This window comes from Trachurus japonicus, chromosome 24, assembly GCF_045865225.1.
Source record: "Trachurus japonicus isolate A0001 chromosome 24, Traja_1.0".
Taxonomy (NCBI): Eukaryota; Metazoa; Chordata; class Actinopteri; order Carangiformes; family Carangidae; genus Trachurus; species Trachurus japonicus.
Window position 1 is genome coordinate 4,907,843 of NC_140930.1, and position 25,161 is coordinate 4,933,003.

General features: G+C 41.8%; 2 protein-coding genes across 3 annotated transcripts; both read left to right on the top strand.

The window, feature by feature from the left end:
* The first annotated feature begins 916 nt into the window (after positions 1-916).
* On the top strand, positions 917-17,223 carry bub1 (BUB1 mitotic checkpoint serine/threonine kinase). 2 transcript variants are annotated; one of them, XM_085770974.1, is made up of 24 exons: positions 917-1,103; positions 1,257-1,316; positions 2,062-2,203; positions 2,299-2,495; positions 3,097-3,134; positions 3,237-3,316; positions 3,398-3,447; positions 3,967-4,151; positions 4,259-4,377; positions 6,218-6,600; positions 7,046-7,086; positions 7,180-7,299; positions 8,189-8,293; positions 9,321-9,420; positions 9,517-9,601; positions 10,445-10,625; positions 10,762-10,828; positions 11,478-12,388; positions 13,480-13,580; positions 13,690-13,851; positions 14,580-14,737; positions 14,989-15,166; positions 16,053-16,159; positions 16,985-17,223. In XM_085770974.1, the coding sequence occupies exons 1-24, from the start codon at positions 1,081-1,083 to the stop codon at positions 17,181-17,183; spliced, it is 3,792 nt and encodes a 1,263-aa protein (XP_085627100.1). In that variant the 5' UTR covers positions 917-1,080; the 3' UTR covers positions 17,184-17,223. The 2 variants fall into 2 exon arrangements, with proteins under 2 accessions (XP_085627100.1, XP_085627101.1); XM_085770975.1 differs by having other exon boundaries at positions 9,324-9,420.
* A 2,231-nt stretch (positions 17,224-19,454) lies between these two features.
* LOC146961193 (lactoylglutathione lyase-like) lies at positions 19,455-24,972 on the top strand. The gene is made up of 6 exons (XM_085770994.1): positions 19,455-19,592; positions 20,764-20,846; positions 23,549-23,689; positions 23,968-24,035; positions 24,131-24,220; positions 24,577-24,972. Exons 1-6 carry the CDS (start codon positions 19,524-19,526, stop codon positions 24,666-24,668), a joined length of 543 nt encoding a protein of 180 aa, XP_085627120.1. The 5' UTR covers positions 19,455-19,523; the 3' UTR covers positions 24,669-24,972.
* The last annotated feature ends 189 nt before the right edge of the window (positions 24,973-25,161 follow it).

Sequence of the window (25,161 nt, forward strand, 5' to 3'; positions counted from 1 at the left end):
TTCTTTTGTGTATTTATATACGTATATATTTTTATATAGCTCTATTCTAATTTATTATTCTCTGTTTTTATCAGTGTCATAGCCACAGAAACGTTCATACATTCACTGCAAGGTGTATGTTTTCCTGAATGACAAAAATCTATCTATCTATCTATCTATCTATCTATCTATCTATCTATCTATCTATCTATCTATCTATCTATCTATCTATCTATCTATCTATCTATCTATCTATCTATCTATCTATCTATCTATCCAGCACTTTGGTATACAAATACAAATAAGTATTATTGTTCACAAAGGTGGAATTACATCACCCTATATCATTAAAACACTCATGACACATTTAATACACTATTTTATATGACCAAAACTTTAAAAGTGGAATAAAGAAAAAAGATTGAAATTCATATCTCTTAAAATTTACTGCACAAAACTTATTTTTGCAGTTTTTTATTGTATTTTTTTTTACTGTAATATACATGATGAATTCTCCTGGGGTAAAAAACTCACTGGCAAGTTGATGTGATAAAGTGTCAGTTTCTATTAAAGATGGTCTCTTAAATTAATCACAAATGAATTGGCAATGATTTTGTCTACTGATCATTCTCTGATGTAAAATACTGACATGCAACATTTCTTCTGACAACACACACACACACTCAAATAACAAAGAACTGGATGATTAACAAATTAATTACAAAAATCTAAAAAATCAATTGTCTATGAATTGATTAAAAAAAAATTCATAGTTATTTGTCATGAACCAGAGATAAACTATCAAAACTTTATTTTATTCTTTGTGTACAGGCTGCTTTTTCCAATGTATTTCTACCCCGGATGTTACGTCACGTGATGGGGGCGTGGCCTTATGACGCGCCGTCGAATCCTCGCGTTGCTATTGGCTAAGCGCGAATTTTCAAACGCAGCAGGAACAACAGCAGCAACTCGAGCTCGGAGGAAACAAACAAACTTACTGCTAAAATGTACCTGTAAAAGTTCAATAATAAGATACATTAACAGAGTTAGGAATTAACCTGTTTTCTGCAACTATTTATGAAATTTTAAATTCAAAGCGAAATGGATATCACCGCGTATTTACAGTAAGTCAGCACTAAACTTGTTTTACCCGGTGTTAGCTTAATGCTAACGGTTAGCCCTCAACGTAACGAAGTTGTCGCTATTTTATAACCAAATAAAACAAGATAAAAACCACTAAACATGATGATAAATGACTACACGTTTCACTTTCGCAGGTGTTTTGAGAGCAGATTCAGCTCGTACACCGGAGACGACCCTCTGGACCTATGGGACAAGTGAGTGACGTTATTCTGACTGTTGACGTAATATAAATTGATTAGAGAGACGTGAACATTGATCAATAAACTGCACAATATCACACAGAAGACATAATCTATAACAAGTCCTGCATTAGTCAAAGTAAATTCCTTTAGAGTAAATCAATGAAATGCTCCTGTCATTCAAAATAATGCATTCAAACTTACTGTTATGTCAACCTATAGTTTTATTTGTGTAATTATTGAAACTTTTATCAGAAAGAAAACTGCAAATCATCAGGTTTGATCAGTTAGAAACATTTTTACTGATTCATAAAGCATTGATTGTGACTTCTGCTCTCACTGTACTGTTAGTTTGGTATCTATAGCTGTCAGATAGATTGTAGTGGAGACATACAGTGACATGAAGTTCATTGATATGTATTTAAATACATTTAGTTAATTTCATCAGTAATTTAAGCAACATTGCTGTGGTTGCTCGTTCATATTAAAGTGTCTGATCCTGATCGTCTCTCAGGGTTGTTTCCTGTCTGACGTTTCTCCATGTTGTGGAGACAAAACATTAATTCATATATTCCAATTTTTCAATCTTCATCCTTGTATCAAATATGTGAATTATGCAGCGGGAGTCCAGACTGTTCTTTGGTTCCTCTTACTCTGTAATAATGTGACAGTTACAACTTGTTTGATGCAAAAGTACCACATGTAGTTGAAGCTATAATCGCAGAGCCTTGAGTTCACTCCTCACTGTCTTTGTCCTCAGGTTTGTGGAGTACCTGGAGCAGAAGATACCTGCAGACGGCGGCAGTGGGATGTCAGTGGTGTTCGACACTCTGGTGCAGAGGTTTATAAGCGTGGAGCGATACGCAGACGACATCAGATATGTCAACTACTGCATCAAATGTGTAAGTCTGACTGACTGATACGCTTTGTTTGTTTGTTGTGGTCCAGGCTGCTGAACCCTCACCTGAGCGTCTTTCTCTCTCTCTCCTCCCTGCAGGCCAGTTATTACTCGGACCCCGTCGCTCTGTACAGCCACGTCTTCAGTAAAGGCATCGGCACCAGGACGGCCGCTCTCTACCTGGCCTGGGCTCAGCAGTTTGAGCAGAGGGGCCTGAACGAACAGGCCGACGCCGTGTACCAGAAAGCCACGGAGAACCAGGCCCAGCCGGCCGAAACGGTTCTGCATGAATACAGGTAAGAACAAGGTGACACACTGGTTCAAATTTTGTTTGAGTACACATTTCTCATGAGTTCCCTTCAGTCTGGACATGTTTTACAAATAAGTATGTTTTTTGTTTTAAATGATTTGACTTTTGTAACGGGATGTGATGTGTTTTTATCCTGTTTTTGGTTTTTATTTTGTTTTCTAAGCACAAATTCACATTCATCCACAATCTACAGCTACTAATTCGTCTTTATCCCGACCAATATAAAACTTATAAATGTCCTGTTCTGTGCAACAACTCAATCAACTCATTCAAAATATATTAGGTTAGGTATTTACTGCCATTTACACAGGCACATTACAGTAGAGCTACATAGGAAATATTGTGCAGAAACGAATGAAAGAGAAGACACAAGGGACCAATCATAGGAGACACACAAGAGTAAAGGGAAAAAATACTAAAGAATATTGCACACATTGCAAATATATAACATTATTATAATATATACAATGTTGTTTGAGTGTACTTAAGACTTTATAACTATCTTATCATATCAACACAACAGCACTGGGTCAGTTCCTGTTGTTTTAAATGTTCTGTAATAAAAATAATGTAAATCTGATCAACAGGCAGTTTCAAGCAAGAACCAGAAACCAGACGCCAGCAGGTGAGAGAAAATTTACTCTCTTGTTTTCTTATGTGTTTCTTGAAAATATTAAATAAAGCTTTGATTTTTATTTGATGTTTTGTTTTGTTTTTTGTTTTTCAGCAGGAGGTCGAAACCCTTTGCAGAACTCACATTTAACCAATCAGATGTCATCACACAGAGAGCCGGCCGGTCAGAGCAAGGTGTGTGTGTTTCTATAATAATCATCTAGTGAGTCCTTGTTGTGTTTCCAAACAAACTAAACTCTCTGTCCTCTGTCCCAGGCCTCTGTGGACGGTCCATCCAAACCAGCTGCAGTTAAAACCACCATCATGTGAGTTGATGTTAAAAAAAATTGTCTCCCGTTAATGTGAGGGTTGTGCTTCTGTCAGTTCAACCAGCAGGTGGCACTGTGGAGTCATTTTTAAAGGATAAATAAATGAAATGAGATTAATTAATAAATAAGTAAAAATAAATGTTGCACACAGAGATTAATAATGACCGAATAAGGAAACAAGATGAGTGACAATGAGTCATATTATAGATACTGAAACTTTACAGTGTCTCTCTCAGAGTTAAAGTTAATTTATGAGATGAAATTAAAATTTAAAATCAAACATTATCTGACACTTTACATCTGAAGTCAAGTAAAACAAATTGTAATTTATTATTTTAAACGCAAACACTGTGGGCCAGAAGTCTGAGGCTGCTCTCCCACTGTATCAATGTAGATTACATTTATATTGTTTATATATAATTTATCTTTACTTTCTCAGACTGTACATATTTGAATACACATAATTAGAAACGATTGATGTCATGTGACCTCTATCCTCCTCCTCCTCCTCTGCAGCGTCTCCCGCTCTGAGACGTCGGGAGCGCTTCCCTCCGGCCACGGCGCCGGCGTGCAGACGGTGTCCGAGTACATGACAGACGAACTGGAGTGCGAAGGATCAGAGTTCTGCTTCGAGGAAGTCCGGGCGGCCCGGTACTTCCGTCAGCTGCAGGAGAGACGGGAGAAGGAGCAGAGAGAGCAGAGTGAGTCCAGACTGAACAACACACAGGGATGTTGTGACTTCAAAATAACAACTGTGGGTTGTTACATTTGTTGTAACGTTTATGTGTGTGTGTTTTTTTTATTTAAGTGGAGCGGCGCCTCAGGGAACGTGAGGAGGAAATCCGCAACATGCAGTCCATGTTACAGCAGGTGGACCAGGACCTGCAGGCCTGTGGAGATCTGAGCAGCCGGCCGCCTTCACACAGGGTGAGACTGGTGTTCAGAACCTGGAAAAGTCATGAATTTGATAATGCAGAGTTCCCACGCGACCTGGAAAACCTGGATTATGTTTGACCATTTTCCAGTCATTGAAAATGAGAAAAAAAAGTCAAATGTCCTGGAAAATTATTCATCACATCGTGAGTTGTGACTTCAGCTACTAGTTGACTTTTTCAGACCCCGCTAAGGATTTCTTTTCCAAAGTAATGCCTAGTGAGAGGTTTAAAAACAAAAACAACATATTTGAGAGATTATTTCATACAGGGTTCCTACGCAAGTATGGAAAAGTATGGAATTTGATTTTATACTTTTCCAGGTCTGGAAAAGTATGGAAAATGTAAACTATTATATTTATTTTAATACTTAATCTTGGTTTGGTTTGATCTGAAGTTATTTGGGTTAATTATTTTGTATTTTGTATTCAGCTTTATTTGTCCTTTGCAGGAAACTTGTTTTCACCAACCTGTACAAAACATCCTCAAGATGCAACATACAGTATACACATACCCACATTAACACATCACCCACATATAACAATAGATAAAACACACATTTAGCGACTCAATGATCTGTTTGTATGCACTATTGTACCGAGCTACAATCTCCTGGAAATTATTTGGTGACATAATGGCATACAGATTCAGAATAATGAAAAGAAAAGATTAATTGCATGATTTATTTACATGAAACACCCCAAAAGTTTTAGAAAAGTCTTGACATTTCTTTCTCACACTAAAAATATCTGGCAGTAATATTCTCAGCTGTCATGGCATTGAAACTCACAGGACACGTCTGTGTAAAGCTCAAGCATGTGTTAGCCTCCTTTTATATTTAATAGAGGGTGGGAAAATCCCAATCTGAAAGTAATTTTTTTTTTTTTTTTCATAGTTTTATTCTTATATTTCATGCATACATTGACAGTTTAGAGGTCATGTATACTCATGGAAACTTGTTGGCTAAACTGTGTCTGAACCCTGGTTGTTGTAGTTCACACTAGGGCTGTCAATCTTCCCCCGAAATCAGGTTCGAATTTCTAACCCATCTTATGTTAAATATTCGACTAATATTCAAATTTTTTATGGGTTTTTAAAAAAAATTTTAATCTCATTATAGGGGGGGGCGCAGCGATGACGGTGGCGACAACGACACAGCAGAACGAACCTGCATAGGAGCTGTCCATGGTTACTTAACCAAAAGTCTTTAAGTGTTAAACAAAGAGAACTATGGAAAAATACCTAAGTTATCTTGACGTGAACCATATGTTGCGGTAAAAAAAAAGGAAGAAAGATAGTTGATTCGGTGGAAACACGGCTTCATAGGCGGGGGCGCCCCCCCCTCCTTGCGGGGGCTGCGGGGTTAGGGCACAGAGTAACTTGTGGTGCAACAGATCACAGCTGATCCGTGATCAGCACACAAGTGGTCCGCGGATCGATCAATTTTTAAAAAAAAAAAGTGTGTGTGTAGAGTGGGGACGCATGCGCGCACCGTGGCGGCCGAATGAACGGGCAATTTAAAAAAAACTCTGCTTGTATATTTGAAGCTGCAGCTTTACCTTGTGCACAACAATAACTGCATGTTGTTTTATCAACATGTGTACTACTCTGAACGTTGCGACGCACCCTTTTGACTAACATTCGAATTGTATTCGAATAGCGAAGTTCGTTCTGACGGCCCTAGTTCACACTGTCCTGGGTCATGTGACGTTTCCACCTCTACACATTTACAAGAGGAAGTCAGAGTCATTTATACCTATTTATTTGTGATTTTTTCAAAATAAAGTTCTCAATGGGTGAAGAATTTAATCAGACAGTTGTTTTCTGTGTTTCAGCATCCTGTCGTAGAACCAGCCGCCACCCTGACCTCCGACCCCCTCCAGCTCTCTGCCGCTCGCCCTCGGCCCTCCAACCGCCTGAGCAGCCGCCGCTCTCTGGGCCTCAGGCTTCACGCCGAGCCGACCTTCATCCGCGAGGCCGCACCGCCCGGCGCCACCGCCCCCATCTTTGTCCCCGACCTCCTCGGCTCAGAGGTTTCCCATAATCCCCCCACTGGCCTGGCTGACAGGAGCGTTCATCTGCCGAAGGAGTCGGACCGGATCTCCACGGTCCAGCAGATGAACCTGTCGCTCCACAGACCGGCCGCCGCCGTCGCCCCTGCAGCTCAGCCCGACATCTGGGAGAACCGTCAACCTCTAGAGCACAACGCCACACAGCAGTGAGTCGCCTCTGAATGAGATAAAATTATTTAATGTGTCAAGAGATGGAGGAAATTAAGTAGTAGATAAACATTTTATTTGAGGGGCGCAGGGTTTTTGGGGGTGTGACTGCTTTGTTGTGACATCACAAAGTGACAGGAAGTCCTGACGGCTGATTTTAAGGCTCAGTTTCTGAATACAGGCTGTGTGCATTTCTCTGTGGACTGAGGCTTTGATACTTTCACAGTATTAATATAGAACCTAGAGCTGCTTTATAATCACGCTACACATGGACATCTACCTTTATACTGTATGGAGCTTTAACACAAACATCTACCTTTATACTGTATGGAGCTTTAACACAAACATCTACTTTTATTCTGAAGGAGCTTTAACACAAACATCTACTTTTATTCTGAAGGAGCTTTAACACAAACATCTTCCTCTTACAACTTTTATTTTCAGAGACATTAACCAGCTGCAGGAGCCTGAGGAGAAACTCGATGGTGAGTTAATTAATTAATCCTGTCTCTTCACTTCTTGTGTCTTTATTTTTCTTCTGGATGTTTTTTAACCCTCCGTTTTGTTTCCCCCCTCAGTGTCTCACGGCGCCTCGGTAAACCTGTCTCACGTCACTCCAAACACTTCACTGGGTTTTGTTCAGGCGACACCGTCCCGGGTGCTGCCGTCGCCCACCGTCAACACACGGGAAGCGCTGGGTGAGCACAGAGGTTTAACTCACAGGTGGTGGTTTAAGATCTGCACTGGTTTTAATTTGGCCCATAGGAGCTTCCATACACAGTCACACGTTTCCAGTCTTGACTAGATCTTCTGTTAACGTCTAAAACTGTTTAAAGGGATAGTTTACCCAAAATTCAAATTTCACTCATTATCTACTCACCCTCATGTGGACTAAGGGCTGGGAGAAGTTTCAGAGTCCTCCGTGGCTTCTCTGAGTTACAGGGGGTCTCGGCGTAGCAGTGCATGTCCATATAACGGTTGCAAATGGATACCAACTGTCTTCGTAACAAAAAGACACACCAAACAACATCCAAATACCTCCATGCTGCTCGTATGTAATGTCCGTCTTGTATTGAAGCCTCGAAATGCAAAATTGTCCCGAAAAAATTAAATAAGTCTATTTTTCAAGCTTGTTTGTAGCAGAAGCTCCTCTTCCCGGTTCGTCCAAATTTGGACGAACCGGGAAGAAGAGCTTCGAGAAGCTTCCGCTACAAAACAAGCTTAAAACATAGACTTATTTAATTTTTTTCGGGACAATTTCGCATTTCGGGGCTTCAATACAAGACGGACATTACATACGAGCAGCATGGAGGTATGTGGATGTTTTTTGGTGTGTCTTTTTGTTACGAAGACAGTTGGTATCCATTTGCAACCGTTATATGGACATGCACTGCTACGCCGAGACCCCCTGTAACTCAGAGAAGCCACGGAGGACTCTGAAACTTCTCCCAGCCCTTAGTCCACATGAGGGTGAGTAGATAATGAGTGAAATTTGAATTTTGGGTGAACTATCCCTTTAAAACACGAGGAGAAAAAGCTGCGATCACGTTAAATGAGGATGTTTTTTCCTCTGGTTGTTCCTGTCAGACGTCATCATGGACATGTTCCAGGCTCCCACTCTGCTGGAGGATCCGTTCAACAACACGTCTGCAGCGCTGCACACGGAGGCTGACGGTGGTTACCAGAGATACGGTGAGTTTGTATTAATAATTCATTAATCTAAAAACAAGGCCTTAATTGGCATTCAAAATTAAATCAATTTTTCAAACGTCTTAAAAATGTTAACACTTGGTAAGTGGGATTTTATGATTATAATTAGTCTCAATATCTCAAAATAATTGGTAACATTCTGACATAGAGAAGTTAGTGGCGGCCGTCACTGCTAAATTTCTTACCGCCACCAGCTCCCAAATCAGTCACCCCCCCCGCCCCCCAATCATTCATGTAGCAGTCACTTTACCTTGGACCACATAGGAAAGTGGGTAAAATTGTCCTTAACCCTATGTAATAGATGTGGTGACGTTTTTTTTTTGTTTTTTTTGCATTTGTGTTTATTATGAAGTCGGTCTGAAATTTCATTTCAACTGGCATTACAAATTTCTTAAAAAGTCTTAAATTTAAGTTGGCTTAAGCTGTAGGAACCCTGTCTTCTTTTTAGGGGTGGGAATCTCTTACTATCTCACACTTAGATTCGATTCTGATTTTTGGGTGTACGATTCGATTCAAAATCGATTTTCAATTCAAAACAATTTGATTCCTAATGATTTCTGCTTCAGTCTATCGGTGTGCAAAGGATCATCATGATCTACTACAGTCTGCTTTGCAAGACAGAATGACTAAAAAGTGTCTTTTTCACATTTATTCAGTTTTAAACATTTATCCATGCTTAGATGGAATTGTTGAGACTGTTGCATAAAAGCAATATCACATATTGCTTAAATAACTAAATTAAAAGTGCCTCTTTATTAAAAAAATAGTGCAGTTACATGCTGCCTTTTAAAATCTAAGGAAATGGAGGCCGACAGCCAGCAGATTGGTTTCTTTTTTTTAATTTTTTTTATCGATTTTGGGACATTTTATATCGATTCTGAATCGTATTAAATGAGAATTGCGATTCTTATGTGAACCGATTTTTTGGCACACCTCTACTTCTTTTGTTATATTTATTTTATTTATATTTCTGCCTGTTAACCGTGTGTTGATGTGTGTGTGTTTGCAGCAGCAGCCTCCTCCTCCTCCTTCTCTCACCCTCGTCCTCCTGCAGCAGCTGCTGCTCCGTTCACCATCTTCCAGGACGACACCGACAAAGAAAACGGACGGTAAATATGGATTAGACAACACTACACAACTTAAAATATATGTAGTAAAATATTCTCTAATGAGTAAAACTCCTCTGTGTTTGTGTGTGTTTTCAGAGGTGCTGCTCCGTCGGCGGCTGAGAAGCAGAAACCAGTCCGAGCTCTGGCTGAGATCGCAGCGTCCAAGACGGACAAACCCAACGTGAGTACGGACGCAACTGATGCTGCGTTTTATTAAAGATGATGAGATTATAAACTTTTTTTTTCCTTTTTAATGAATTTGCATTTTCTATTTTCAAATGCAAAATTAAAAATCTGTTTCTTTCCCCCCTTTGTTCTGGAATACTTTGTGAAGTTTGTTTAAATTTAAAGGGATAGTTCAACATTTTGACAAATTGTCCCATTGCCATAATCCCTATAGTCATAGCAGTAGGTTCGTTGCCTTTAATTGTTGGTGCAAGCTGTTTTTAGAACGGCGGAGCAGAGCTCAGAGCTACACTACGGAGGCTAATGGGATTTCTTGGTTTCCCTCATCAAACTCATCAAATACACAATCCAACAACTCCACAACGCTCTGGTGGACAAGTTGTGACCTGCACATTCACCACGCTATGAGATAATAACACAACGTTACCAGACAGAGTTGTTTTAGAGGTAAATACAGAGACTGCTTGATGAAAAACTGTCCCTGGAGGCAACGTGCATCAGCGGTTTTGCATGAATTTACCTCTAAAACGACTCTGTCTTGTTCGAAACTGTTGTACGAACCTACTGCTATGACTATAGGGATTATGGCAATGGGACAATTTGCCAAAATGTTGAACTATCCCTTTAAATGATTCAATCTTGACTCGAGAAAATGTGAAATAAAAACGAGTTATTAAAGTTTTATAAAGACAGAACAAACTGCAGCTTCCGTAGAGATTAAAAGTCACGACTATCTGAGGTTTTACATCTTTGTGATTTAATCTTAACTGTGAACATTCAGAGGAAACGATGACTGATCAATAATAATAATGTTGTTTTGTTTGTTCTGTTTGTCCAGGACACTCCTCCTCCAGACCAGATGCCTGATGAGAGCACCATGTGGGGCGCTCGCTACAACTCCCTCAACTCTCTGGCTGCTTGTCCCAACAGCACCACAGACTTCGCCCTGTTGGCCCAGTTCGTCTCCACGCCCTTCACACACAAGACCCCGGTCAGCAGCGCCTTCTTCCAGGACCAAGGTACACATAATCAATCAATCGATCGATCAATCAATAGATGATCTGGGGGAGAACATCTTAGACACATCACAGCTTCTCATCCAAAACATGATCATGATCATTATTATTATAGTAATTATTATTCCTCCTTCCTCAGAGAACGATTGTGACGGTGAAGACGAAGACGAAGACGCTTTCATCCGACGTCAGACCAAGAAACTGAGGTAACTGATCCGATGCTTCTCTGGTCGTCATGACGACCACTGTCCTCATAAAAAGACACGGAGGTCTCTGAATAATGGAAATCTAACTCATCATCAAATACACAATCCAACAACTCCAAAATGCTCTGGTGGACAAGTTGTGACCTGCACATTCACCACGCTATGAGATAATAACACAACGTTACCAGACAGAGTTGTTTTAGAGGGAAATTCATGCAAAACAGCTGATGAGCGTTATCTTCGGGGACAGTTTTTCATCAAGCAGTCTCTGTATTTACCTCTAAAACAACTCTGTCTGGTAACGTTGTGTTATTATCTCATAGCGTGGTGAATGTGCAGGTCACAACTTGTCCACCAGAGCGTTGTGGAGTTGTTGGATTGTGTATTTGATGAGTTTGATGAGGGAAACCAAGAAATCCCATGAGCCTCCGTAGCGTAGCTCTGAGCAGCTCACGGCTCTGCTCCGCCGTTCTAAAAATAGCTTGCACCGACAATTAAAGGTAACAAACCTACTGCTATGACTATAGGGATTATGGCAATGGGCCAATTTGCCAAAATGTTGAACTATCCCTTTAATCTACACCTTCTCTTTATAATAATAATCAGAAAGAAGTCATATATCTCCCTCTATGTTCTGTCCCCGTCTCAGTCCGATCCTGGAGCAGAGCCCGTCTGACGAGAAGCTCTCGGACACGGCGGTCTCTCAGCTGGTCCCGTCCTCGGAGCGCCACGGCACCATCACCGTGGGCGACGGTCACCTCCTCCTCTCCTCCTCCTCCTCCATCACCATGGTGCAGCCTCCTCCTCCGGCCGTTCTCTCCTTCAGAGACCACACGCTTTGCAGCGCCACCACCGTTGCCGCTGCCGACTCCTCCTCTAGGAGCGCCGCGCCGGGCTGGGAAGTGTACAGCAGCCCGGAGCAACCGCAGCCGCCCACACGGACCTCGCTGCTCCCACTCAAACCCAGAACTGAAACCTTCAAGATCCTGGAGGAGCAGGAGGAGGAAGAGGAGGAGGAGGAGGAGGAGGAGGAACTGGTCCAGAATCCGGGCTGTGACGTTTCCATGATGAGCCCGGCGTGCGCTCCCAAACCGGACTGGCTCCGCAGCAGAAGCCCTCAGGCGGCGGCGGCGGTGGTGGAGCCCGATCTGGAACTGGACGCCTTCGTGAGTCCTCGTCGTCATGGCGCCGAACAAAACGACGACGTTCCCATGAGTCCGGAGCAGAGTCGAATCTGCACCGACGTGTCCATGAGCCCGGCAGCAGCGGCAGCAGCAGCAGCGCCGCCGCCGCCGTTCAGCTCCACGGATCAACCCATGATGAGTCCGGACCGAGGCCCGACGCCGCGCGGCCACGTGTCCATGAACGCATCATCATCATCGTCATCATCATCATCTCCATCGTCGTCGTCGTCGGGTCACGTGGTGCCGGACCCGTGGGACGAGCAGCTGATCAACGAGCTGCTCTCCGCTCTGACTCCGCCCCTCAGCGCCCACCCTCGCTGCGTCACGTGGCCCTGCGGCGTCCCCAGCATCAGCCCCAAGACCACCATCAGCATGGGTGAGCAGCCAGCAGCCAATCAGGTTATTGATCAGGTGATCAGGAGGTGATCGGTCTGAGCTGCAGAGAAGTAGCCTGACAAGCCAGACTATATCATTAACATGTCTAGTCTGGCAACGACCGGTAGACCTCGGCTCAATCCAGGGGGCGGGATGAAGGCTGTCTTTCAAACTGCCTCTGCACCAATAGGGTAGCGCTACGACCAATCAGAGCAAAGAGCAGGATGACGACAGCCTGACAAGCCAATTCAAATGTATGTCGTCATGGCGTTAAGCCGCCCAACGACTCTCTAAACAGATAGAGCGCTGTGATTGGTGAACACAAACCGTGTTCGAAACTCAAAAAGTTCCTATGGCTCGTTTCTAGACCCGTCTAGGTTTCTAGGCTAGCAGAGAAGTTCAAAACAGAAATAACAAAACCTCACCAGTCAAAGAGTTACAGGACTACTGTTTATTTAGTTTTCCTCTCTCTTTCTTTCTTTAGTTATACTACTAGTTATACTTTCAGAAGCATATTGAATTCACTTGAAAAAGAAAAGTTCTGTTTTTTGGAGTAATTTTTTCTGAATTATTTATTTATTTTTCAGTTTTTTGGGGTATAAGTGGAGGTTGACCTGACTGCAGCAGCTTAACGTGGTGGGAGCTTCTTGCAGGCAGGATTTTGAAATGTTGTTTGGTCAGGAAAAAAATTCTCAAAAAATAAAAAATAAATTACTGTAAAAACCGGAACAGGAAAAATACTGTTTTTGTATTTGTTTTTTCAAGTGAATGCAATACGCTTCTGTAAACACCGACTACTGTTTTCTCTCCTTGTTGAGAAATCAATCACACAAGAGAAAAAAATCTAAGGCCAACTTTTTTTTTTTTTCACTTTTCTCTCTGTTTATTGTTATGTTACTTGTTTGTTGATCTAATCACCAGTATTTGGTTATGTGTCCTCCGCAACCTGTGTTGCACTATATACATTTAAAAAAACAAACAGTTAAATTAATAAAAAAAAAATGTCAGTTATTTAACATGAAACAAACATGTAAACTTAGAAACAGCAGCTTTGTAACTGGACCTGCTGTGTGTGTGTGTGTCCTCTGACAGGACGGGCGTCGCTGCAGGTGGACGGCGTCCTCGGTGAAGGAGCGTTCGCGACGGTTTACCAGGCGACCGACCCCCGGACCTCGGAGAAGATGGTGCTTAAGGTGAGAAGATAAAAAAATATAATAAAGATCGCAACACGTCGTCGATGTTCCTCTTGTTCTAGAAGAGTAAACTGAGTCTCCGTCCTCTGTCTCCTCTTCGTGTCGTCAGGTGCAGAAACCGGCCAACCCGTGGGAGTTCTACGTCAACACGCAGCTGGACGCTCGGCTGCCGCGCGGCGTCCGTCACCTGTTCAGCAGCGTCCGCTCGGCTCATCTGTTCCACAACGGCAGCGTCCTGCTGGGAGAGCTGCACGGCCACGGCACGCTGCTGGTAACTACACCACACTCTTCTCTTTCTCTCTCTGTCTTTTTTCTCTCTTTTTCCTTTTTCTCTCTGTCTCTCCATCTCTTTTTCACTCTCTTTTTCTTTCTCTGTCTTTTTTCTCTCTTTCTTTTTTCTCTCTGTGTCTCCTCTTTTTCTTTCTGTCTTTTTTCTCTCATTCTATCTCTTTTTCTTTCTGTCTCTATTTATTTCTGTTTTCCCTTTCTCTCTTTTTCTCTGTCTCTCCTTCTCTTTTTCGCTCTGTCTTTTTTCTCTCATTCTATCTCTTTTTCTTTCTTTCTTTTTTTCTCTCCCCCTCTCTTTTTCTCTTTCTCTCACTCTCTCTGTCTTTTTCTTTCTTCTCTCTTTTTCGCTCTATCTCTTCTTCTCTTTTTCGCTCTCTCTTTCTTTCTGTCTTTTTTTCTCTCTTTCTTTCTTTTTTCTCTCATCCTATCTCTCTTTTTCGCTCTTTCTCTCTATTTCTTTTTTCTCTCTCCCCCTCTCTTTTTCTCTCATTCTATCTCTTTCTTTCTCTATTTCTTTCTTTCTTTCTCCCTCTCTTCATTCTCTCTCTTTAATTTTCTCTTTCTCACTCTCTTTTTTCTCTTTCTACCTCTCTCTTTCGCTCTTTGTTTCTCTCTCTCTTTCTCTCTTTGCCCCCCCTCTTTCTTTCTTTCTCTCTCTCTCTCCCTCCCTCTCTCTAACGTCGGTCGGTCTCATCCCTTCTTCTCCCTCAGAACGCCGTCAACATGTATAAGACTCTGAGCGACAAGCTGATGCCTCAGCCTCTGGTCATGTACTTCGCCGTCTGCATCCTGCACATGGTGGAGCAGCTTCACGCCGTCGGCATCGTCCACGCCGACATCAAGCCGGACAACTTCATGCTGGGAGACAGGTACGGTAACCAGGCAACCGACGATGGGAAACCAAAAGCAACATGGGCTTCATGTGACAAACATGGAGGGAAAGACTGCAAGCCTTCTTTTTTTAAGTTAATTTGATAAAAGTGATGGGTTTTTTTTTAAAGCGGACTGATCCTGTTTCTTTTTTATCCTCTTTGTATATTTTGAAGACTCTAGGTTTCCATAACTCACAACTCTAGGTTTCATGAACTCTGTCCCCGCTCTCGCTGTCGTTGTGTCTCAGGTTCCTGGACAACAAGAGCTTCGAGGCGGAGAACGTGGACCACGGCCTCGTCCTCATCGACCTCGGCCAGAGCATCGACATGGAGCTTTTCCCACAAGGCACCGCGTTCACCGCCAAGTGCCAGACGTCGGGCTTCCAGTGCACGGAGATGCTGAGCGGGAAACCGTGGAACTACCAGGTGAGTAAAATAAAGAGACAGAAACACTGAAGGAAATATGAGAAAAATAATTAAATGTATCAAACTTTGGTCAAAAATATATGTATTTAAAGGGACAACAAGGAGGTTTGGAAAGCAAAGTGTTTTCACACTACATTTATGAGCCTCCGCGCGCACCGTGAAATTCTTGGAGCAGCGCAAGCCGGACGAAAGCGAAAACATTTGCCAAGAATGTTTTCATTGATTAAGAATGAAAGTCGGAGGTTCGAAGACGATCAGATACCGTTGTAGTTCCGACCATAAACAGCGATTCGGCGGCGTTATTCCCATGACCCGCCGGGCAGCGTCCGGGAAACCGAAAGTAGGAAATGCTGGGCAGGTCGATAATAACAAAAAAACGATATATTTATCAAAAAAGGACCCATTAACAAGTGGGTAACATAGATTCATCCACATTAATATGAGACTCTTTGATAACCAAAAGCAAACTCCTCGTTGTCCCTTTGAGAAAAAAAAACTGGAAAAACATGTCATATAAGGAAATTAAAGAAAGAATCAGAAAAGTTTTTTATTGTCAAGAGCAGTAAAAGTCACTTTACAGCACAAGGAACTTGGCGTGCTGTCGGGTGCAAAAGGTACAAAAAAAGTAGTGATGAAATAAGAAAAAAAATTTTAATAAAATAAATCAGAATGAATAAAAGATATTCTAGTGCAAAAAATATGCATATACTATACAATTTATATCAAATAAAGATAGACTAGGACGTGTTAAGTGTTTATAAATCACTGATGTACGATTTAAAGAAACTGATAAATATCTATGATCTGATGAATAAAATCAGAAATATTGACAGAAAATGTGCTGAAGCTGTTTTATTTATTCGTGTGTGTGTTGTTGTGTTTTCAGACGGACTACTTTGGAATCGCCGGCACCGTTCACTGTCTGCTGTTTGGGACGTACATGCGGGTGACCAACGAGGACGGAGTCTGGAAGTCAAACGCCGCATTGAGACGGTAAATTACTGATCAGTAACTCACCAATATGTCCATACATGTACAGTATTTATGTACAGGGCCGGCCCCTGGCATAAACACTCTATGCGGTTGTTTAGGGCCACAGCCGTTAGGTGGGGGGCCACATGATCAGAAAGGTACCGGGGTTCATTCAAGTCATTTAAACATCCTGAGGTCTGCACGTGCACGCTATGAGCTTTATATGTAATTTGAAGTCAATATTCAGCTTCTTTTATCTCACATTTGAGACATTTGGTGAAAATAGAATGGCAGAATGACAACATTTGTGCTCAAAAAGTAATCTTACAAAATGTCATTTTAGACTTGTTTTCTACACGTATCTATTACTGTATTCATATCCTATTTGAAGCACCAAAACAGTTCATTCTCATGACTGAAGGTGGGTTTTCACAAGGGATTTGAAATTTTTCAAAAAGCAGACCTCAAATTTCTAGCATTTGGCCTAAATTATTTCTTTATACAGTGTTCTAGGGCAAATTGGCCTCAGTGTGCTTACAGCAGAGGTTCTAATATTTAGACATAAAACACTTGAGTATTGTTACATCTGCAAGTATCTTAAAAAGATCAAGAAAATATGTTCATTCGAGAAAATGGCCTCAAACCTCAGCGGGCATAAACATGTCTGTATTCAGTTTTAACCAGTGATTTGGTGTTTGCGCTTAGAGTGCAGGGCCACAAACAAAAATCTTGTTTAGGGGGCCACCAAAATCCTAGGGCCGGCCCTGTTTATGTACAGTATAAATCACATTGAAGCTCCACCTCCACTGAATGAACCCCCTCCTCCCTCCCTCCGGTTTCCCTCAGGAACCCCCACAGCGATCTCTGGTCCGACTTCTTCCACACGCTGCTCAACGTGCCGAGCTGCGAGCGCCGGCCGAGCCTGCGGAGCCTCCGCCTGCGGCTGGCGGCGGCGCTGCAGGAAAACTACGACAGGAAGCTGCCGACGCTGAAGAGCCGCCTGGTGGTTCTGCTGCTGGAGAACCGCAAGGCCGCTCGCCGGTGACGGAGTGAGGGAGGGAACGGCCCTGACGCAAACTCACTGAAACGACCTGTCCTCCTCTTTTAAACAGTTTTTTTTTAGACGATGTCGTCGTCGTCTGAGGTTTTAAATCTGTACAGATAAAAAAACGTTATTTAGTTTTGTTTTTTAACTTTTTAATTTCATGTGTTTCTAAATTGTGAAACTTTTTCTTAAAAGAATAAAATTTGTGTTGAAGTGGAGAGTTCATCTTCATGTGTTGAGGATTAGCCGACTCGTCTGCACAGACAGATTTTACTCATTCTTTAACAACTTGTTTTAGTTTTTTTTTTTAATTAACATTTTTTCCTCAGTATTTATGTTTTTTGTGCTTTTTCCATAAAAAGGAAATTTGAACTTATTATTTTGCCTTTTTTTCCCTTTCAACTCTAACTTCTTTCTCTGAAAAATGTAATAACAAATTGTGATACATTGCAATTTATTACCTTTTTTTTTTTTTTTTTACAAAGGTCAATTTTTTTTATCTCATTTAGATCATTTTTTATTCTGGCTAAATGACACAGACTGATCAACAGTCACATGAAGGACTTTACTGCCAAAAACTTTCATTTGTATTTTATACTTGACACAAAATATCACAATACTGTGCTGTTTCCCCACCTCCTACTTTAAACTATAATATTTATGAGAAAAATAGAATAAAAGTATAAAACTGCAGGAAAAACTATTTAAAAGACCCTACAATCTAAATTAACAGCAGCTTTAACGTTCACGCTCGTTCAGACGCTTCATGTTTGTGTAACGTGTGTTTTGACTCTGATGGTTTCAGGTGGATCAGTTCAGCCTGAGAACTGATCCAGGATCAGGGCGTGTCGCCGTCGTCTTCACCCACTCGTCTTCACAAACCTTGAATGTCTCAAAACCTGTTCAGACCTGCAGCTCTTACTGCAACCCCCGCCTCAAAAACACCTCCACAACAAACAAAAACATGTTCACAATTTAATATTTAACCATAATAATAACCTTTACATCCCACAATAAAAGCATGAACTTCCTGCCCAGGCCTCCTTCAGTCTTTGCTCCTCATCACTCTCTGTCTTTGTTTGTTTCATGTTCATGTTGTTTAGGTTTGTTTAACAGATTTAGCTCCCGTGTTGCCTTCAGGCGCTGTGGAGCAGGTCTGTAAATGTGACGTCTGTCTGCTACTGGTGGTGGTGGCAGCTCAGAGGGGAAGTATAGACGTCGCTTTACATTTCCTGTCAGGTGTGTGGGCACCTGAATGCAGCAGCTGCTCCGCGGCCCCTCCCTAGGGAGCTTAAGAAGAAATGCTGCGTTCATTGACCGTCGGAAATATCTAAACTAGGATAAATCAGTTCTGAAATGAAGAGAAGAGCTGTTGAACTACAATAAAAACACAAAATTAGACAAAGATATTTGGATTTAAGTGTTATTACAGTTAGTAAGTATTAAATGTTAAGTAATTTCTTCTTTAATTTCATATTATATCAAGTTGTTTTTCAACAATCCTAATTGTAGCTACATAAATGACTCCACATTAGTTCTTTTTGAACTTTTTTGTGTTTTCTCAAAACCACTGTGGCCTGTTAAAAAGAGGGGAAATGTAAAATGTATTATAAATTAGTTTATCTTTAATCAAACAGGAACTTTTCTCCCTCGATCATCAACTGAAATGTTGTTTAGTTATAAAGACGAAGGTAACACTTTATAATAGTAGTAGTACACACTATTATGCATTAGTTAAGCTTGAAATACTGAATTCATCATTTATAACACATTAATACTCATTAGTATGTAGTTTATTAACACATTTAAAATGTTTTTACTCATCATTGATACACTTACTGTATTATAAACTACATACTAATGAGTATGCATGCGTTATAAATAAAGAATTCAGTATTTATTAATGCTTAACTAATGCTTAATAGTGTGTACTTTATTATAAAGTGTTACCAAGACAAAAATACTGTGACATTCACAAATAGTAAGAACAGAGTTTGTTTTCTGATGCTTTTCTAGTGACTGTATCTAAAGGAATATGATCAACTATTAGTATTAGTTGTTTTTTTTATTTTTCAGTATTTTTTTCCTCCTTGAACCAGGCCTTGTCAAACCTTTAACGATGGAGTTGCATGTCATCTGGAGGTTTAAAAGTCAGATAAAGAAAAGTGGTCCAACACTCAAAACAAAAATAAAAGTGGATAACTTGCAGCAGCAACTGTGACATAACACCTGAGGAACATGATTCTTCCGAGCTGCACCTGAAGGCAGCAGCGCAGCCCGGAGAGAGAGCAGAGCTGAGGAGGCTGAGAGCTGATCCCAGTCCAGTCCAGACCCGGAGCCATGGAGGACAGAGGGCTGTCGGACGAGGCCGTGTCCGCCGCCTGCAAGGAGGGAGACCCCATCACCAAGGTAACAAGGCTTTTATTTTGTTAAAGAAACCATAGTTTATTGATCCATTGTCTCATCATGGATCAGAGTTAAAGTGTCTGAGCTGCTGTGTGCTGCTGGTTGAGGCTGTAATAATGCAGTCAAACCTGTTGCCATGGACGTGCAGATACCTGTGGACCTCACATACCTGCACAGTCACTACGCTGAGCTGCAGACGCCTCCACTCTCAACACATGTGAAGCCTTGACATTAGATATATATGTTAGATTTATTGTCCCATACAGGCTGATACCTGCTGCTCTGTGCAGAAAGGTTTTAAAGGTTCATTTCAACCAAATTCCATCAAACCTTTTTAGTGTGGATCTCCCTCTGAGCTTCCTGTTTCTGCTTCACTTCGCTGCGGCTGAGTGGGATTTGATCGGAGCTGAGAGCTCAAATAAAATTTGAATGATTGAACAGGAACTTGTATTTCCTGCTACAGCGTCCAGGTGACACACACACTCACCTGTTCACTCAACTGTGAGAGGGAAGTTTACACTCAGACACCCTCTTCTGCAAAGAGCAGTCGCTGCTCTGTGTTGTTGATTGTGTAATTTCCACTCAGCTCTATTACTACATGAAGAAGCTGCAGCATTACACCAAACTGTTATAAAGACAGAAAAGATAAAGTCATTTTGTAATTTCACCCTTTAAAAACCCAATGACAGTTTAAATAGTGTGATTTTTTCTCTTTCACTTTTGGCTGAATTCTCCAATTAGTCTGCTGTTTCACTATCAATCAAAGTTCCTTATCTATTTAAGCAAACTGCCCTGGTTTGGTTCATGTTTGCACAAGATTTAGCACAATTCTCCACAAATCTGCAAAAAAAATCACACTGATTAAACCTGATGAGTTCATTCTCAGCTGATAAATATCAAACGTTTTGGGAAAATGAGCCAATACGACTGAGGAGGAGAAACTGAGATTAAAGTTGCTGCTCCTGTTCTTTAACATCATTTTATAGCTCAACGTAACTTTATGAACTCCTGTCAGAACCTGCAGAAAGGTCATTGAACATATAAATATCTCCGTGGTGTCATCATGTCTGTAGCTTGTTTCTGATTGGACGAGTATGACACAATCCCAACGACTCAGGACTGTTTTATAGACACAACTGTTACTGATGGATGTTGTCATGTTTGTTCTCTGCAGGACTACATGATGCAGCAGACGATGCTCAGGGTCAAAGATCCGGCCAGGTCCCTGGACTTCTACACTCGGATCTTGGGAATGACGTGAGTGAGTCCTCGGCCGAAACTGTACCAGTGATCGATTATTGATCAGTTCCCCTCAGTGAAATCAGATGTATCGACCTGTGTCCCTGTCCCTGTGGATGTTAAGTTAAGTTAAGATTCCTTTATTTGTCCCACAGTGGGGAAATTTACATTTGTGCAGCAGCAAATAGCAACAGGACAAAAGAGAAAAAACAGAATGAAACAAGAGGAATATAAACATCACACAACAATAATTTATAGAAAAGATGATTAAAAAAAAGTGCAGTAGCCTATGTGCAATAACTAAAAGAGGAAAAAAAAGCTCAAGTATTGAGCAGGAGCTGCTGCACAGGCTGACACCCTCGCGGTGCCATCTTGCTTGAGGTTTGAACCACCGTCCTCAACGTGCACAGTTTTCACAGGGACTTCCTGTCTGGTTGTAACTCAAGACACTTAAGTCTCTCCTCCTGTTTAATCCAATCCAGTCAAACTTTATTGACATAGCATGTACAAACAACCCGGTTATGAGAGCTATGACTGAGAAAGCTCAGCCCAAGCCATGTCATTGGTCTTGTTTTAGATGCAAATGTTTGTTGGACCTAAGTGACCTTAAAGGAATGTGTGTCTTTAAAAGATCTGCAATATAAGATGGTGTTTCCACTTTAAGAGCTTTAAAAACAAACAATAAAACTTTAAAATCTAAAATCCTTTGATGCACAAGAGGCTAATTAAGAGAGTCAGTATCCGGGCTTTAAAGGGGAACTATGCAAGTCCAAGCCCATGTGCATTTGTTTCCAACGAAGCCGGTGAGAAATCAATCCATGGAGCGGTAGATAACGTTGTTTATTACACGGCTCTATTGAATGCTGCTCTCTGATTGGTCCAGCGCTGCGTTCTGCGGTCTGTTATTTCTGTATAACAGACCGTCGTCATGTATAACAGACCGTTGCTAAGGACGGCGCTCTGATCAGCGCAGCACAGAAAAGAGAAACTATGCAGGATATTTACCTTGTGTTTCATTTTTACCGTCATTAAACAGCTTCGGACTAATAGTGATGTTAGATAAATGACTAACTTGACTAACTTGTTACAAGGAGAGTGGAGGCTCCTTCCACATCGCTGCTGGAAACCAAACCTGCGATCAGAGCCTCTGACCCGGTGTCACAGCTCTCCTCTCGTCTCTGTGGCACTGCGACTCCGCGACACAAACGCACCCCGTAAACAGTAAAGTTTATCTCTTGTTTATGACAGATACGACTACACACAATACACACATCTTAACACGTGTATGGTAATCCGTCGATCCACTGATTGATTATCAAAGGCTTCAAATGCACGAACGGGAGGAGGCTCGGCAAAACAGCGGATGTGACCAGTCTTGCAGATTCGCTAAATGCAATTTTAAATCGATGAAAGTCGTATTTTGATCAACTTTATGTTTCAAATTAATTATTTCACTCGTAAACCGTGTAATAAGCGGGATAATGTACAGTTGGTCGGTTGTTATGGAGAAATAAACCCCTTCATGTTGAATGAAACCCCTCCGCTTCGCGTCAGGGTTCCATACAACCTGTCGGGGTTTATTTCTCCATAACAACCTCCGAACTATACATTATCCCTTACTTATCATCTACCATGTTACCATGTGTGTATTTGTGTAGTCTTATCTGTCATAAACAAGAGATTACGGGTTACGGGTTAGCGCGTTACGTTTGTGTGGCGGTGCCGCAGAGACGAGAGCTGGGACACCGGGTCGGAGGCTCTGATCTTACAAGGTTGGTTTTCAGCCAAGAGACGCTAGGTGGAAGGCAGAGAGCCTCCATTCTCCCTGGAACTAGTTACAAGTCATTGATTTAGCCATCACAATTACCCTGAAGTTGTTAAATTAAGATAAATGGGTTAAGGTGAAAATCCTGCATAGTTCCTCTTTAAAGCTATGGCCATTCCTTTAACAGGCAAGTAAATGTGTGAATCATCTGCATAGAAGTGGAGGCAGACACTGTATCTTTACAAAATGGATCTAAGGGGAAGCACATAAAGGGAGAAAAGAAGTGGCCCTAGAATCGAACCTTGGGGAACTCCACATTAAGGGCCTTTCACACTGAACGCGGCAGGCGGCGGAAGGCGGCAGCAAACCCATTCATTGTGTACGTGCTACCGCGACGCACCGGCGAACGGCTCTGCGCCGAGCTGAGCGGCACGAGAGGTGGGCGCGTGCCGCGGCGGCACGCTGCGCCCGAATTAAAAAATGTTTAATCTGGGCGCAGCGCGCTGTGACGACATCTCGGCGCGTCCAATAGGAGAGGATGTAGTGGAGTCTGAAAAAAAATCAGCCGCTTGCAGAGAGAAAACAAACGACCAGACGTTCAGTTAAAGTGACGGGATGCATGAAGTGAGTTGTCATCCTCCTGAGGATCAGACCAACTCTCTCTAACAGGCTGTTAAACTGCTCCCTGCTCAGCCTGACGCTAAAGTTCACCTGGAAGCGGTCGTTTTGTAGCTCCTGGCGAACATATCTTTGCATATACCCCCCCAAATCCTGTCTTGTTTGTTCGGTTGCTCAGCAACTCGCGCCATATGTGTACGCGCTGCCGCCCTGCTCTGCGCCTGTCTGCGCTGTACCTCGCGGTGGGCGCAGCGCATACCGCGTTCGGTGTGAAAGGCCCTTTAGAGCTTTACCGTGACCAGATCACTAAACTGTCGGTTCCTGTGTGGTTTTCCAGACTGCTGCAGAAGATCGACTTCTCCTCGATGCGCTTCACCCACTACCTCCTGGGCTACGAGGAGAAGACGGACATCCCAAAGGACATCAGAGAGAGGACGGCGTGGACGTTCTCCCGCCGAGCCACCGTTGAGCTCACACAGTTCGTATGACGACACCAAACACACCCACAGTGATGTTCGCAATGTGGCCAAAAGTATGTGGACAACAGTGATGCTACTGGTTCAGGTTTAACAGACATGAGTCGTGAACTTCCAGCTGTACGATCACTTCCTGTTTCAACATGGCTCGAAACCCAGTTTGGGTGTCAACATAGTTTTGACCACATAGTGAAATTTATATCAAGAAAACAGATTTTTATTTTATTCTAAGCAAATTTCTGATAAATATTGATGAATATTGTTTGTGTGTGTGTATCAGTAACTGGGGATCAGAGTTGGATGAAAATCTGTCGTATCACAATGGAAATAACGAACCTCGAGGATTCGGTGAGAAAGTTCAGATTTCACTTTTGTATGTGTGTTGTGTGTGTTACTGTATGTGTGCGTTTAGGGTGTAACCTGCTGTGTTGTTGTTGCTGCAGGTCATATTGGCATTGCGGTTCCTGACATTGACGCTGCCTGTAAATTATTTGAAGAACAAGGAGTGACGTTCATCAAGAAGCCAAAAGCAGGTGAGTCCGTCCTCAGTCAGGTATCGCAGGTCCAGACTCTGGAAACTTGACTTTCCATGACTTGAACAGTTGATTTTGATGATGATTTTAGAGCAGCATGTTTTATCTACTACAAAAAGTATTACCAAGTTTTTAATTTATTTATTTATTAACCTAATGAATGAACAAGATCTGATTAAATCCTCATTAGATGAAGTTTTGACATTTTTTGATAAATATCTCTACAGCATCTTCCTGCTGTAATACGTTTCCACCAGTAGATGGAGCCAGAGTTCAGATAAAAACAGCTGATCTTTCTTTCTTTCTTTCTTTCTTTCTTTCTTTCTTTCTTTCTTTCTTTCTTCTTTCTTTCTCAGGTAAGGTGAAGGACCTGGCCTTCATTCAGGACCCTGACGGCTACTGGATTGAGATTTTAAGTCCAAACAACATGGTCTCCTTGATGCCTTGATGACGAGACAGTGGGAGACACTGAGGACGTTGATGTTGGACAACAACAACACAGCAGAAAACTGTGTCAGACATTTGATATTCACACGAACCTTCATCTGTGTTGGACTTTTTTTAAGGACTTTTCTCTGATGTTGCACATTTGAAGATCTGTGCACAGTCTGCTGCTTTTCTTAAAAACAAACATTAACAACACCAACAACCAAAATTCATTGTGTCGTCTGTCTTTACCTCCAGATGTTTCTATCAAAGCTCTATACGGTATAAAGGTAGATGTTTGTGTTAAAGCTCCATACAGTACAAAGGTAGATGTTTGTGTTAAAGCTCCATACAGTACAAAGGTAGATGTTTGTATTAAAGCTCCATACAGTATAAAGGTAGATGTTTGTGTTAAAGCTCCATACAGTATAAAGGTAGATGTTTGTGTTAAAGCTCCACACAGTATAAAGGTAGATGTTTGTGTTAAAGCTCCACACAGTATAAAGGTAGATGTT